General features: G+C 45.4%; 1 protein-coding gene and 1 long non-coding RNA gene across 2 annotated transcripts; both read left to right on the plus strand.

Moving 5' to 3' along the window:
* Window positions 1-4,004: 4,004 nt before the first annotated feature.
* Window positions 4,005-4,536, plus strand: LOC141076434 (uncharacterized). The gene is made up of 3 exons (XR_012227484.1): window positions 4,005-4,062; window positions 4,146-4,243; window positions 4,442-4,536. It is a non-coding gene; the product is annotated as an uncharacterized lncRNA (long non-coding RNA).
* Window positions 4,537-9,047: 4,511 nt separating this feature from the next.
* On the plus strand, window positions 9,048-13,674 carry LOC141076427 (uncharacterized). Its single transcript, XM_073563879.1, has one exon. The coding sequence runs from the start codon at window positions 10,061-10,063 to the stop codon at window positions 11,672-11,674; it is 1,614 nt and encodes a 537-aa protein (XP_073419980.1). The 5' UTR covers window positions 9,048-10,060; the 3' UTR covers window positions 11,675-13,674.
* The last annotated feature ends 1,536 nt before the right edge of the window (window positions 13,675-15,210 follow it).

Below are 15,210 nucleotides of genomic sequence, written 5' to 3' on the forward strand. Positions count from 1 at the left end.
AGGAGACGATTAATTAAAGTCACAAGAGGAAATGCAAAGGGAGATAGTATTGCAGCCAGAACACATACCAGTGATAGCAGACAGATACAGGGGTGATTGGGGTTCAGGAAAGCTGGGTGATGATGGTATTGCAGCCTGAACACATACCAGTGATAGCAGACAGATACAGGGGTGATTGGGGTTCAGGAACGATGGATGATGATGGTATTGCAGCCGGGATACATACCATTGATATCAGACAGATACAGGGGTGATGATGGTATTGCAGCCGGGATACATACCATTGATAGCAGACAGATACAGGGGTGATTGAGGTTCAGGAAAGATGGGTGATGATGGTATTGCAGCCAGAACACATACCTGTGGATGAAGCAGATCAATTGTCAGAGTGATAGTAATAGTGAAGCATAGTAATAATAATAATGAAGCATCTAGAGCAAGGGAGTCATTTTCAGGCATATTTCAGATGTTATCCTTAGAACGACATCCTTGGAATGACAGACCGACATTATACAGTAACACTATGAAGAGATCGGGGGGGATTGACGGTATCATTGTGTGTGTCAGGTTCCTATAAGGTGTCACGATGTCGCTGTCTATTTCTCCATGGAGGAGTGGGAGTATATAGAAGGACACAGAGATCTATACAAGGACGTCATAATGGAGGTTCCCCAGCCCCTCACATCTCCAGGTAATAGACAGGACTGAATACACACCGCATATAATATATGTAGAGAATGAATTCAGTCCCTGCATGTGTTTCCTCCAGATCTATCCAGTAAGAGGACAACACCAGAGAGATGTCCCCGTCCTCTTCTTCCACAGGACTGTAACCAAGAAGATCCCAGTGTTCCTCAGGATCATCAGGTAGGAGGAGAGAAGGTGTCAGGAGATCTCCCCTATGATGTGTAGACGGCTGTGAAGGTCTTGTGCTCAGTCTTGTTTTATCCACCAGTATTATATGTTTTATACTTGTGTGATGAGAACGGTAGAGATGGCAGGATTAGAGCTGACACCAGTGACCGGAGGTAAACTTTTTACCTCCAATCACAGCTGAGCGGTTATGCTGTGTTCTGACAACGTGGGAACCACGGCTCTGTGACCGGCGGGGATGATTTTACCGCCAATCAGAAGCGCTACACCGGTGTTTACCGCACCTTCACACAGCTTGGGAAACACCGGCTTTTGTGCTGTGCATGATCGGCTATATTCTGCTATTAAATCAGCAAAAGTGTTGTGCCTGCCATCTGATGTATATACTTCTCATCAAGTTCTTGTTAAGTGAAGGAAAGTCTATTTTTTAACTTTGGTCTCCCTCATTCATCTCCATACTATCTGGTCTGGGCCTACAACGACAGCATGTAATCTCCGGAGTCGGGAGATATGACTCTGCTATAATGTGTGTGTGTATATATATATATATATATATATATATAATTATACTATACTAGATGGTGGCCCGATTCTAACGCATCGGGTATTCTAGAATATGTATGTAGTTTATTTATGAAGATTTAAGAATAATGCAATGAATGTTCGGGCGGTGTAGAAAATTGCTTTGGAAAGGCTTCTGGAATCGACTTTGGGATTGCCCCTTGCAGACCTGGGGGGCTGGACCCTCATCTGACCTTGTTTTCCATGGGCACACCGCTGGTGAAGGTTCCCTCTCTGCCTGCTGCACGCGCCATCTTCTTCCTTTGTGGTGACGTCACCGCTACCCGATGTTCGGCCGGTGTGGAGATTTCCTTCTGAACAGTATCTGCGTCCTGCCTTATGCTTGCCCTTTGCCGAACGGGTTTTTTTCGCCCTCCTCTGCTCAAGTTAAGGCAGGGCACATCGATGGTGAAGTTCCTGTGGAGGACTGCTGCGGCGCCATCTTCCTCCACCTTCAGTGTCATCCCCGGGCGCGACCAATCAGCGACGTGGGATTTCCGTTACAGACAGAATTAGACGAATATATGTATATACTAGATGGTGGCCCAATTCTAACGCATCGGGTATTCTAGAATATGGCCAAATTCGCATGCGTTTTGCCGCAGAAAACATGCATTTTTCACACGCGGAATTCAAGCGCATACCAAACAATTTGAAGCATCGCTTGGAATGTGATTGACAGGTTGGTCACACTTGTGAAGCATAGTGTTTTTGACAATTGTGATCAACTTTTTACTATTGATTGAAACCACAATTTTTTGCAAGTATTTAAATAGGCACTTCAACACATGAATCCACACTTGCGGGTAAAAAAGAATATTACTCCTTCTTATCCAAAATGAAGCGAACCACAATTATATTACAAACATGTAACTTTATTAAACAAAATAAAGACATTTAAAATTGGCTACATATTCATTGTTTCCTGATAACCTACCCCAAAAGGGGAAAAAAACAGCAGACAATTATCTCTGTTTTGTTTAATAAAGTTACATGTTTTTAATATAATTGTGGTTCGCTTCATTTTGGATAAGAAGGAGTAATATTCTTTTTTGTCCACAAGTGTGGATTTTTACTATTGATGATGCCTATGCAGCATCAATAGTAAAAGATAGCATGTAAAAAAGAATAAAAAAAAATTAAAAAAAGGTTATTCTCACCTTCCGACGGTCCCCGGACTCTTTCTTTCCTCTCCACGCTCCCGGCATTTTCCGTTCCCAGTTATGCTTAGCGCGAATTACCGGAGATGACGTCACTCTCGTGAGAGCGCGATGCTTGCGAGATTGCGACGTCATCAGCGGTCTTTCTCGCAAAGCATTACTGGGAACGGAAGATGCCGGCTGTGTGGTTAGAGGCGGGAGAGCTCCGGGGGCCGTCGGAGGGTGAGTATATCACTATTTTTTGCTTTAATTCTATTTTTACAGGTTTATGGTACCCAGGGTCCAGAGGAGTCTCCCGACTCCTAGCGCCGCTGATCTCCCGACGGTAGCGGTGGCGTGTGTCCTTCAAATTCCGGACTGCGCCTGCGCACTGCGCCTGTCGCTGATTGGTTGCGGCCTGCCGGCCACGACCAATCAGCGACGCGGGATTTCCGTTACAGACAGACAGAGTTAGACGATTATATAAATAGATATATATATTATGTATAGCTGACCCGTGGAAGCGCTGATAGGCCGTCATCAGAGTTTACTCACTCCTTTCTTCAGCCTCCCGGCCATGAAGTTTTAAACTTTTGCTACAAATAAACTACGGACTTTCAATATGGATCGGTGAGTGCTTCAGTCCTTACTTTCTTTGATGGTGAAATTATATATATAGATATATTCTGTATATATGTGTGTGTATGTGTATATATATATGTTTGGCAGAGTCATATCTCCCGACTCTGCAGATTGCTGCTCTCATTGTATTATTACACAGGATTCTTATGATGTTACATCGGATCATCTTCTTCTCATTCAGGTCTCTACAATATCGGATCCTCACAGTGAAGATCTTCTACAGAAGAGAATTTTCCTGATTTACCCATCAAGGATGGATATGGACAGAGACAAGATGGCGGAGAGGATGTTACACCTCACCCTAGAGATCCTCTTCCGTCTCACTGGAGAGGTGAGAGATTCTGATGACGTCACATTACATCATTCTTATCTATGGGAATAACAGATGGACAGAACTGGAGAGGTGAGGACTCTGGGAATGTCTGTAGTGAGATTTATTAATGTGTCTCTCCATAACCAGGATTACACAGTGGTGAAGAAGACCTCTAGTGATCGCTGTCAGGACCCTGTGTCTGAGGGATGGGGAAGACCCCTGAGCCCAATCACGGGGCCTCCACCTCACCCCCTGATCCATGAGGACATCAATGACCAGAAGATCCTAGAACTCACCTACAAGATGACTGAGCTGCTGACTGGAGAGGTGACACTGCTGGGAATGCTGGGACATTATACAGTAACACTATGAAGGGATCGGGGGGATGACGGTATTATTGTATGTGTCAGGTTCCTATAAGGTGTCAGGATGTCGCTGTCTATTTCTCCATGGAGGAGTGGGAGTATTTAGAAGAACACAGAGATCTGTACAAGAACGTCATAATGGAGGTTCCCCAGCCCCTCACATCACCAGGTAATAGACAGGACTAAATACACACGGCCTATAATTATCTGTATGTAGAGAATGAATTCAGTCCCTGTATGTGTTTCCTCCAGATCTATCCAGTAAGAGGACAACACCAGAGAGATGTCCCCGTCCTCTTCTTCCACAGGACTGTAACCAAGAAGATCCCAGTGCTCCTCAGGATCATCAGGTAGATGGAGAGAAGGTGTCAGGAGATCTCCCCTATGATGTGTAGACGGCTGTGAAGGTCTTGTGCTCAGTCTTGTTTTATCCACCAGTATTATATGTTTTATACTTGTGTAATGAGGACGGTGGAGATGGCAGGATTAGAGCTGATCATAGATGGGACTTCTCCATCTGTCTGTGACTTTTACAATATTTGTTTCAGGGTGAAGATCTGACCCATATTAATACTACAGAGACATATGTGAGAGATGATGAGTGGTGTAAAGAGGAGATTCCCACATATGACTACCCAGGTGAGTAGTAACCACTGAATGCAGAGAAGTCACAGATTCCTCTCAGTCACCGGCTGTGGCTGCTTTATCGGTGGTGTAGTTCGGCCGTATTACCATGATCACCATTTTGCCTCTAGACCACAACATTCTCCTCCACCCAAAACTGTTCAAATGACTTTGGGCAGTGAAAGCCCTTTTCTATAGAACTTACAACCTGGAGGATCCACCTACCCCCTGGGATTAGTGTGAGGGTGATCCCTTAAAGCGAGATCTATATGATTGCTTGCACCTGACCCAATATAGGCCGAGTGCGCACTTAAAGAGTCACACTGAACACAGAGTTAGATGTCTACTCCTTTCTCAGTAAAGGCTTGCACACAGCTGAAGTTTATTCTCAAGACAAAGAGACAGGAAATGGGTGTCACACAATCTTCTGAGTAGCCAGTGTCAGTCTATGATAGGTCCATTTCAGCTTCACTTCCATATATGGTATCCAGTATCTCAGCTTCTGCATTCCAAGGATTCCTTCCAGGGTGTTGTCTGAAGACACAGACGCCATCTTGGTACACCATATCTGAACTGACTTATATAAGGTTAGCTGCGTTGTACAGTACCATGAAAGTGAATGTAAATTGAAAAACGCTGTGCACATGCTGCAGAAAAATCTGCGTGGAAACGCTGCGGGTTCATGTCAATTCTTTGTGCGGATCTGCAGCGTTTCTGCACCCACTGACTTGCATTAAGTCGGGCATATCCGGAGCAAAACCGCAGATCTAAAAAACATCTGCGTTTTTGCTGTGGATGAAACGCTGCAGATCGGGAGGGGGGGAAGAGTGGGGGCGGCGTGTCGGCGGAGACTGTGTGCTTGTGTATGTGTGTGGGCGGTGACTGTGTGCGTGTATGGGCCTGTGTGTGCGGGGGTCATCAGGCGGTCTGCCGGGCTGTGCGGAGGTCATTAGGCATATGTTGGGGCTGTGCGGGGGTCATTAGGCATATGTCGGGGCTGTGCGGGGGTCATTAGGCATATGTCGGGGCTGTGCGGGGGTCATCGGGCGGTCTGCTGGGCTGTGCGGGGGTCATTAGGCATATGCCGGGGCTGTGCGGGGGTCATCGGTCGGTCTGCCGGGCTGTGCGGGGGTCATTAGGCATATGTCGGGGCTGTGCGGGGGTCATCGGGCGGTCTGCGGGGCTGTGCGGGGGTCATTGGGCGGTCTGCGGGGCTGTGCGGGGGTCATTAGGCATATGTCGGGGCTGTGCGGGGGTCATCGGGCGGTCTGCTGGGCTGTGCGTGGGTCATTAGGCATACGCCGTGGCTGTGCGGGGGTCATTGGGCGGTCTGCCGGGCTGTGCGGAGGTCATTAGGCATATGTTGGGGCTGTGCGGAGGTCATTAGGCATATGTCGGGGCTGTGCGGGGGTCATTAGGCATATGTCAGGGCTGTGCGGGGGTCATCGGGCGGTCTGCTGGGCTGTGCGGGGGTCATTAGGCATATGCCGGGGCTGTGCGGGGGTCATCGGTCGGTCTGCCGGGCTGTGCGGGGGTCATTAGGCATATGTCGGGGCTGTGCGGGGGTCATTGGGCGGTCTGCGGGGCTGTGCGGGGGTCATTGGGCGGTCTGCGGGGCTGTGCGGGGGTCATTAGGCATATGTCGGGGCTGTGCGGGGGTCATCGGGCGGTCTGCTGGGCTGTGCGTGGGTCATTAGGCATACGCCGTGGCTGTGCGGGGGTCATTGGGCGGTCTGCCGGGCTGTGCGGGGGTCATTAGGCATATGTCGGGGCTGTGCGGGGGTCATTGGGCAGTCTGCCGGGCTGTGCAGGGGTCATTAGGCATATGCCGGGGCTGTGCGGGGGTCATTGGGCGGTCTGCCGGGCTGTGCGGGGGTCATCAGGCGGTCTGCTGGGCTGTGCGGGGGTCATTAGGCATATGTCGGGGCTGTGCGGGGGTCATCGGGCGGTCTGCTGGGCTGTGCGTGGGTCATTAGGCATACGCCGTGGCTGTGCGGGGGTCATTGGGCGGTCTGCCGGGCTGTGCGGGGGTCATTAGGCATATGTCGGGGCTGTGCGGGGGTCATTGGGCAGTCTGCCGGGCTGTGCAGGGGTCATTAGGCATATGCCGGGGCTGTGCGGGGGTCATTGGGCGGTCTGCCGGGCTGTGCGGGGGTCATTAGGCATATGCCGGGGCTGTGCGAGGGTCATTGGGCGGTCTGCGGGGCTGTGCGGGGGTCATTAGGCATATGCCGGGCTGTGCGGGGGTTATTAGGCATATGCCGGGGCTGTGCGGGGGTCATTAGACATATGCCGGGGCTGTGCGGGGGTCATTAGGCATACGCCGTGGCTGTGCGGGGGTCATTGGGCGGTCTGCCGTGCTGTGCGGGGGTCATTAGGCATATGTCGGGGCTGTGCGGGGGTCATTGGGCGGTCTGCGGGGCTGTGTGTACTACAAGTCCCATCGGGCTATGCCTGCTACACTGTCAGTGCTTATACACTTAGATTGGAAGGAAGGATCATCCCCGCGCTGCTGCAAGAAGAATTCCAGAAATTGTAGAGGTGTTAACGTGGTTTATTCTACGTGTTTCGGGGTTCAGGTGACCCCTTCATCAGGACATACCACAAATATTGTACCAAATCATTCTCAAACACTATCCGAAGCCAAGAAACATCAAGAAAAGATTAAATTACAAATTAATCTAATTTAAAGATAAAACCACTGCTGCCCCGAAGACACTGAGAGGTAATAATAAATCTGGACCAAAGGAGCCAACTCTAATTCGGATCTGTCCAGTTCTCTCCCTCTTTCACTTCTTGAGTTATCCATTCATGATACCACTCCAAGCATGTTGGTACCTTCACTAACCACTATCTCATTAGGTCCTGACGACCCTGATACCTCCACTCCACCAGCCCCACCAATGACACTATTGTAGTGGATCATTCAGATGCCTCTAAATCCGGGACGGTTCCTCTTTTACCCCGGGCAATAAAAAACTCCCAACTGAATCAATTTTTTGTACCCAAAACCGTAAAAATAAAAAGCACTACAGAGGAACTAGGGGAGGGAGAAAAAGAGGAAAAATACCACCTTAACCCCTCCATCGCTAATGAATTAACTTCTAATAGTTGTAATCTTTCTGACTACAAACTCTCTGAAAGTGCGGAATCCCTCCTATCTAGAGGATTGTCCTTCTGTCTCTCCAACAAACCTAAGGATTTTAGTTTATTTTTAGATTTACAAATTTTCATAAGGAAATTAAACCTTAAAAGACATTTCTTTATTAAGGAAAATAAATCCAACCCTCCAACCAACACAGAAAATACTGAAGAAACAGATGAATGGTTTCACCTGAACGTACCTGCTAAGTCTAAATTTTATCCTGTTGAGGACAGAAGTCACCATCTATCTATTATCTATCTATCCTTCTATCTATCTCTCTATCTATCTATCTCTCTATCTATCTATCTAACACATATCTATCTATCCTTCTATCTATCTATCTATCTATCTATCTATCTATCTATCTATCTATTATCTATCTATCTATCTATCTGTCCCATATCTATCTATCTATTATCTATCTATCTATCTATCTATCTATCCTATCTATATCCCATATCTATCCTTCTATCTATCTTTCTATCTATTTCTCTATTTATTTATCCTTCTATCTCTCTATCTATTTATCTATCCTTCTATCTATTATCTATGTATCTGTGTGTAATGGAGTGTGAGTTGGACAAATGTAAATGAGGAGGTTGGACAGAAATGACATCACAAATCTTTTTTTTTGTTAAATAAGATATCTTTATTTAGCTTACAAAAACGCAGACAAATCTGCCTGAAAAACCGGAGCAAAAAGGCATCAAAGACGCTGTGGATTTTGTGCGGAAAAATCCGCGGCAAAATCTGCAACGTGTGCACGCAGCCTAAATGTTGTTTGCGCACACTGCAAGACTCCGAAGTGAGAGCGGATTTTGCTGGATTGGTTTATAGAAATCTTGTTGCTTTTCAACAGCCTTTGAGCCACTAATAGTGCGGGAACCTCTGTTTTTCCATTGACAGATGATGGACCTGAGTGGGGACTTGTTTTGGTGAGATGAGAATTGGTATTATTTTCGCCTACATAACATTGATTGGTTTCTTTTTATTTGATACTAGATGTGTGCCCAATGCTATCGCATCGGGAGGGCAGTAACATCACGATGGGGGCAGCTTTGTGGTGCTGGGGGTGGCGGCCCACCCACTTCCATGCAGTCACAACTGGCAGGAAAGACCTGTGTTTTGCGATCTGTGCTGGAGATGGTGTGCGGCGCCACCAGAAGGTGGCTGCACCCAATCTCCAGCACAGGCCTCAAGTCACAGTTTTTCCTGGTGACTGTGACTGCATGGAAGTGGGTGGGCAAGCAGCGGTGGGATCCGGCGCATGTAGTCAGGCAGTGGGTCCAGGCAGGGGTCTGGCGGCGGCATCTCTCTCATTACTCCCCCCTCATTACACCCTCTCATTATACCCCCTTTATTACACCTCTCTCTTTATACCCCCTTGTTACACCCCTTTCACAGCCTCATGATCGCAGCGGCGACCTGGATCCGAGCGGTGGCCGGGATCCCAGTAGCGGTCAGGATCCCAGCGGCGGTCGGGATCGCAGTGGCAGCCTGGATCCAAGCGGCAGCTGGGATCCCAGGGGTGTTCGGGTTCGCAGCTGCGTCCTGGATCTGAGCGGCATCACTTATGTGTACCAAAATAGCGGTCGGCGTACGTCCGGTGCGGCGCAGTGGATAGTGGGATTCAGGGACATCCAGATGGAAGTTGACGACAGACAATTTAAGGCAATTATATATATACTAGATTAAGGCCCGATGCTATCGCATCGGGAGGATAGTGACACACCTCTTGCCATGTTAACCCTCAACACACACACCTCCTCAACACACACTCCTCTCACCTTTCACCATCTCCACTCACGTCCCCCCTCTTTCACTCCACATACAACCCTTTCTCTCACTCATCGCGGGATATCGCGATACTCAAGATGGCGTCGCCGCAAGAACATGTCACCAGCGTGGACAACGTCTGGATCCAGGATGGTGCCGGCGGAAGAAGATGTCGGGGATCATGGAGCAGCGGCGATGACGGCGTGAGTATGAGAGACGGAGTGAGAGAGGGTCATATGTGGAGTGAAAGAGGGGGGGATGTGAGTGGAGATGGTGAAAGGTGAGAGGAGTGTGTGTTGAGGAGGTGTGTGTTGAGATGGAGTGGTGTGTTGAGGGTTAACATGGCAAGAGGTGTGCTGTGACGTCACCAGTTACAACTGGACGGAAGTTGTTACAACCCGGAAGCTGCTTAGCGCATTTATTATTATAGAAGATTTGGGAGGCAGAATGAACAAACAGTTGAACACCGCACACTACTGGCTCATCCAACAAGGTTTTCAATTAGACTGTGAACTGTCATTATCTTGGTAAATAAAGTTTTTTACATTGCTTGCCATTTTTTAAGTAGAAGTGTTGAAAAATATAAAACTCAAGGATATTTTATTTAAAAAAATTGCTTTTTATGTTAGATGACTGTACCAGGAGATCAGAGGGACAGCTGACATCTTCAATTTTTAAATCTGATGATCTTGAGATCCTACAAGATACAACTGAAGTGATTGCTATTACTCCAGATATATCATCATCCATTCACAGCAAAGATCTGTCATCTGATCCTATGAAACAGGTCCCATCTTCTGATTCATTACTGACTACTAAGGAAAATCAAAGTCACAAAAGAGGCAATAAAAAACAAACTGCTCCTAAAGCAAAGAAGTCATTTTCATGTTCAGAATGTGGGAAATGTTTTACATGTAAATCAAATTTTGTTAGACACCAGAGAACTCACACAGGGGAGAAGCCTTTTTCATGTTCAGAATGTGGGAAATGTTTTAATCTTAAAGGGAATCTTGATGAACACCATAGAACTCACACAGGGGAGAAGCCTGTTTCATGTTCAGAATGTGGGAAATGTTTTATCAATAAATCAGTTTGTGTTAAGCACCAGAGAATCCACACAGGAGAGAAGCCTTTTTCCTGTTCAGAATGTGGGAAATGTTTTGCACATAAATCATATTTTGTTACCCACCAACGAACTCACACAGCGGAGAAGCCTTTTTCATGTTCAGAATGTGGGAAATGTTTTAATCATAAAGGGAATCTTGATGAACACCATAGAACTCACACAGGGGAGAAGCCTTTTTCCTGTTCAGAATGTGGGAAATGTTTTATCAATAAATCAGTTTGTGTTACCCACCAGAGAACTCACACAGGGGAGAAGCCTTTTTCCTGTTCAGAATGTGGGAAATGTTTTGCACAGAAATCATATTTTGTAACCCACCAAAGAACTCACACAGGAGAGAAGCCTTTTTCCTGTTCAGAATGTGGGAAATGTTTTAACACTAAATCAGTTTGTGTTACCCACCAGAGAACTCACACAGGGGAGAAGCCTTTTTCCTGTTCAGAATGTGGGAAATGTTTTGTCAATAAATCAGTTTGTGTTACCCACCAGAGAACTCACACAGGGGAGAAGCCTTTTTCCTGTTCAGAATGTGGGAAATGTTTTATCAGTAAATCAGCTTGTGTTAAGCACCAGAAAATCCACACAGGAGAGAAGCCTTTTTCATGTGTAGAATGTGGGAAATGTTTTAACAATAAATCAGATTGTGTTACGCACCAGAGAATCCACACAGGAGAGAAGCCTTTTTCATGTGTAGAATGTGGGAAATGTTTTAACAATAAATCAGATTGTGTTACGCACCAGAGAATCCACACAGGAGAGAAGCCTTTTTCATGTGTAGAATGTGGGAAATGTTTTAACAATAAATCATATTGTGTTACGCACCAGAGAATCCACACAGGAGAGAAGCCTTTTTCATGCTCAGAATGTGGGAAATGTTTTAGCAGGAAATCAAATTATGTTCAGCACCATAGAACTCACACAGGAGAGAAGCCTTTTTCATGTTTAGAATGTGGGAAATGTTTTAACCAGAAAAGGAGTCTTGATGAACACCATAGAACTCACACAGGAGAGAAGCCTTTTTCATGCTCAGAATGTGGGAAATGTTTTAGCAGGAAATCAAGTTATGTTCAGCACCAGAGAACCCACGCAGAGGAGAAGCCTTTTTCCTGTTAATGTGGGAAATTTATTAACCAGAAAGCGCTTCTTGATCGCCATCAGAGCAGTCACACAGAGGAGAAGCCATTTTCATTTTCTTAATGTGGGAAATATTTTACTTGGAAATCAACTGTTAATAAACATCAGAGACGTCACGTAGGGGAGAAGCCTTTTTTATATTCATAATGTTGGAATAGTTTTAACCAAAATTGAATCTTCTTAAATGGGTTGTCTCTTGTCATTCCTCATGTTTGCTGACAAAAGGATAAAACTAAACCTTATGAATTCCAAATGTAAAACTATACCCATAATTCACCCCCTGAAGATTAGTCAGAAGGTGACTAATAGAAAAAACATGTACCCCACATCTCAGTATATAGGGTGAGGTGACGTATACACACTCACTCTCCAAGCCTTTCATTTGTACGGGTTTCATCGTCCTCACCAAAGGCGACTCATCAAGAGACTATTTAATATTGACCTATATTCAAGCGAGACTAAACGAAAAAAAAAACTATAATCATGTATCATATTATCCGAAACAGTCAGAAAACTAGCCCCATATTGGCAGATCCCACACCTCAAACTATATACTGTGTAAGTTTATAAGCCCCTCCAGTGTCAGGAATAGATAGTATGACTTTGAATTTACCAAATGGCTGCAATGAAACAAAGAGTGAAAAATTTAAAGGGGTCTGAATACTTTCCATACCCACTGTATCAGTAAAAATAACTCCTCTTTATTAGGTAAAGTATAAAAGAATTGCGCCATTTTCCGATACCCGTCGCTTCTCCATTTCTCATGATCTCGGGTTGGGTGAAGGCTTATTTTTCGTGCCAAGCTGACTTTTTTAATGGATGCCATTTTGGTGCAGATACGATCTTTTGGTCTTTCCTTTACTGAATTTTAATGTTGTGGTGACCAAGAAAAGTAATTCTGGCGTTTTGACATTTTTTCTCGTTACGCCATTTAGCGATCGGGTTAATTCTTTTTTATAGTGATAGATCGGGCGATTCTGAACGCGGCTATAACAAATATATGTATGTTTGATTTTTTTAATTGTTTTATTTTGAAAGGGGTGAAAGGGGGGTGATTTGAACTTTTATATTTTTTTAATATTTTTAAAAACTTTTTTACTTTTGGCATTGTGAAGACTTACAGCATTGTATCTTAATTAACCAGATGACTATTTTTAGCAAATGAAGAATAATAGAATGTTATCTGTATGTTGGCTTTAAATTTAAGTGTTGATTTCTAGTTGGACAAGAAAACAGACTTTTCCTTGTGTAAGCCGATAATATTGACTTTTATCGTTCCCTTATCCTTGATCACTAGTGATGTTTGCTGATATGCTAATTATACATTGTGTTATGGAGCCAGTTTGTTGACTTATAAAGCAGAGAGGGAAAAACTATGCAAATAGCTTAAATAATCAAGTAATGTAATAATCTCATCTCCATTCTTACCCTTTATGTAAATACTGAATGAGGGACACTTTTTAAGTCTAAAAATAGGTTACATGCCTCTGTATAAAGAGACTGAGAGAGAGAAACAGCCAGAGAGATTCTGCCAAGACATCCATACATCCAAAGGACAAGAGACAGGACAGCAGCCATATTATCACAAGGGACATGGATCTATCATTCTATAATAAACAACCTAGGGGTTTTCAGCCTCGGTTGGAAGAAAACAGTTCTGCTCCATTGACCATCACTGAACCATGGATACGTTCGGAGAAGCCAGATTGTGATCTTTGGATCAACTGGCCTTGCACCTTGCATAGTCTCAATGGACTGTCATCTTCCTACACCTGTCATTACCTCCTCTCTGTGTGTGTGCCACAGGTGGAGTAGCGACCCTGGAAGATCTGAAGTCACAGCTGCCATTATCCCAGCGGGTCAGTGGAGGGTGAGACTCTGTAATGTGCTCCATCTTGGGTCCTGTGCTGGGACTGTTCTATGTGTTATCTGCCTGTTTTGTTGTACAATAAAGCATCGCCCACACTGTTTTACCCTCACCCTGTGTTGTCTGAGTAGCGTTTTGAACATGTTAAAAGGAGAGCAGGAGTTCAGCGGGACGATCCCTGGTCCATGTGGTTTTGGCTAGCGGGTGGCGCTCATAGCATTCCGGCAGTGACAAGCATAGAGGTCTGCTGGAGACCTCTGGTTATCATGCCAACCCATTGGTGACGAGGTCACCGATGGGTGGGATTTCCGGAAATCTTGCTGGAAGTGCCGCTGTCAGAGGCTGTTCGGGGCAAATGGCAGATGTTTAAAACAGCTGACGTGCCGTAAAAGATGTGAGCTCACCGCCGGAGCCCACATCAAAGGGAGGAAGTACATTTACACCCAATGTCGGAAAGGGGATTGTTTTTACAGAGACAGAAGTGGTAATCAATCATGTATACATACAAATAATTACAGAAATACTCAGCTTCTAATGGTAAATAGTATAGAGTTACCACAAGAAAATATAATTTGTGTAAACCATGTGTAGATATAAAAATTCAGGCAAATGTCAAATGTAGCGCCATCTAGTGGCTATGTGCAGAAGTGCCATCATAGAGTAACATGTATCCTAAGAGAGTGTCACTATCAGGCTGTGTGCCCACATTAGCATTTAAAACCTGACACAAAACTGGACTCCTTCCCAGAAAACGCGCGTTTTTGATGCAGTTTTTTCCGCACGTCTTCTGGACTCAGGAAATGGCTAAAACCGCGAACTTATGTGGAAAATAATGTGCATGCTGCGTTTTTAGCCGCTAAGCGTTTCCTATGCGGAAAAAAATGCATCAATTGGCACAAAAAGGTCAAAATGCATTAAAATGAACGGGATGCTTATTTAAAGTGTTTGTGAAGCGTCTGATCCGGCAACAACACTTCAAATACTCAACGTGGGCACAGCCTAAAGGTGCAAATGAGATTAAGTGCACCATATTTATTGAGTACTAGCTGAAGAGCCCGGCGCTGCCCGGGCATAGTAACCAACTGTGGTTAGTTATAGCAAATTATAATGATTATATTACACATAAAAACCGTGCATCTAATCCCATCCTGTGTGATACTGACTGCTGAGCTGTGCATCTAATCCTATCCTGTGTGATACTGACTGCTGAGCCGTGTATCTAATCCTATCCTGTGTGATACTGACTGCTGAGCCGTGTATCTAATCCTATCCTGTGTGATACTGACTGCTGAGCCGTGTATCTAATCCCATCCTGTGTGATACTGACTGCTGAGCTGTGTATCTAATCCTATCCTGTGTGATACTGACTGCTGAGCTGTGTATCTAATCCTATCCTGTGTGATACTTACTGCTGCGCCGTGTATCTAATCCTATCCTGTGTGATACTGTGTGCTGAGCCGTGCATCTAATCCTATCCTGTGTGATACTGACTGCTGAGCCGTGCATCTAATCCTATCCTGTGTGATACTGACTGCTGAGCTGTGTATCTAATCCTATCGTGTGATACTGACTGCTGAGCCGTGTATCTAATCCTATCCTGTGTGATACTGACTGCTGAGCCATGTGTCTAATCCTATCCTGTGTGATA

The sequence above is a fragment of the Dendrobates tinctorius genome, unplaced genomic scaffold, assembly GCF_039654945.1.
Source record: "Dendrobates tinctorius isolate UK_male_01 unplaced genomic scaffold, ASM3965494v1 ptg000404l, whole genome shotgun sequence".
Classification (NCBI taxonomy): domain Eukaryota; kingdom Metazoa; phylum Chordata; class Amphibia; order Anura; family Dendrobatidae; genus Dendrobates; species Dendrobates tinctorius.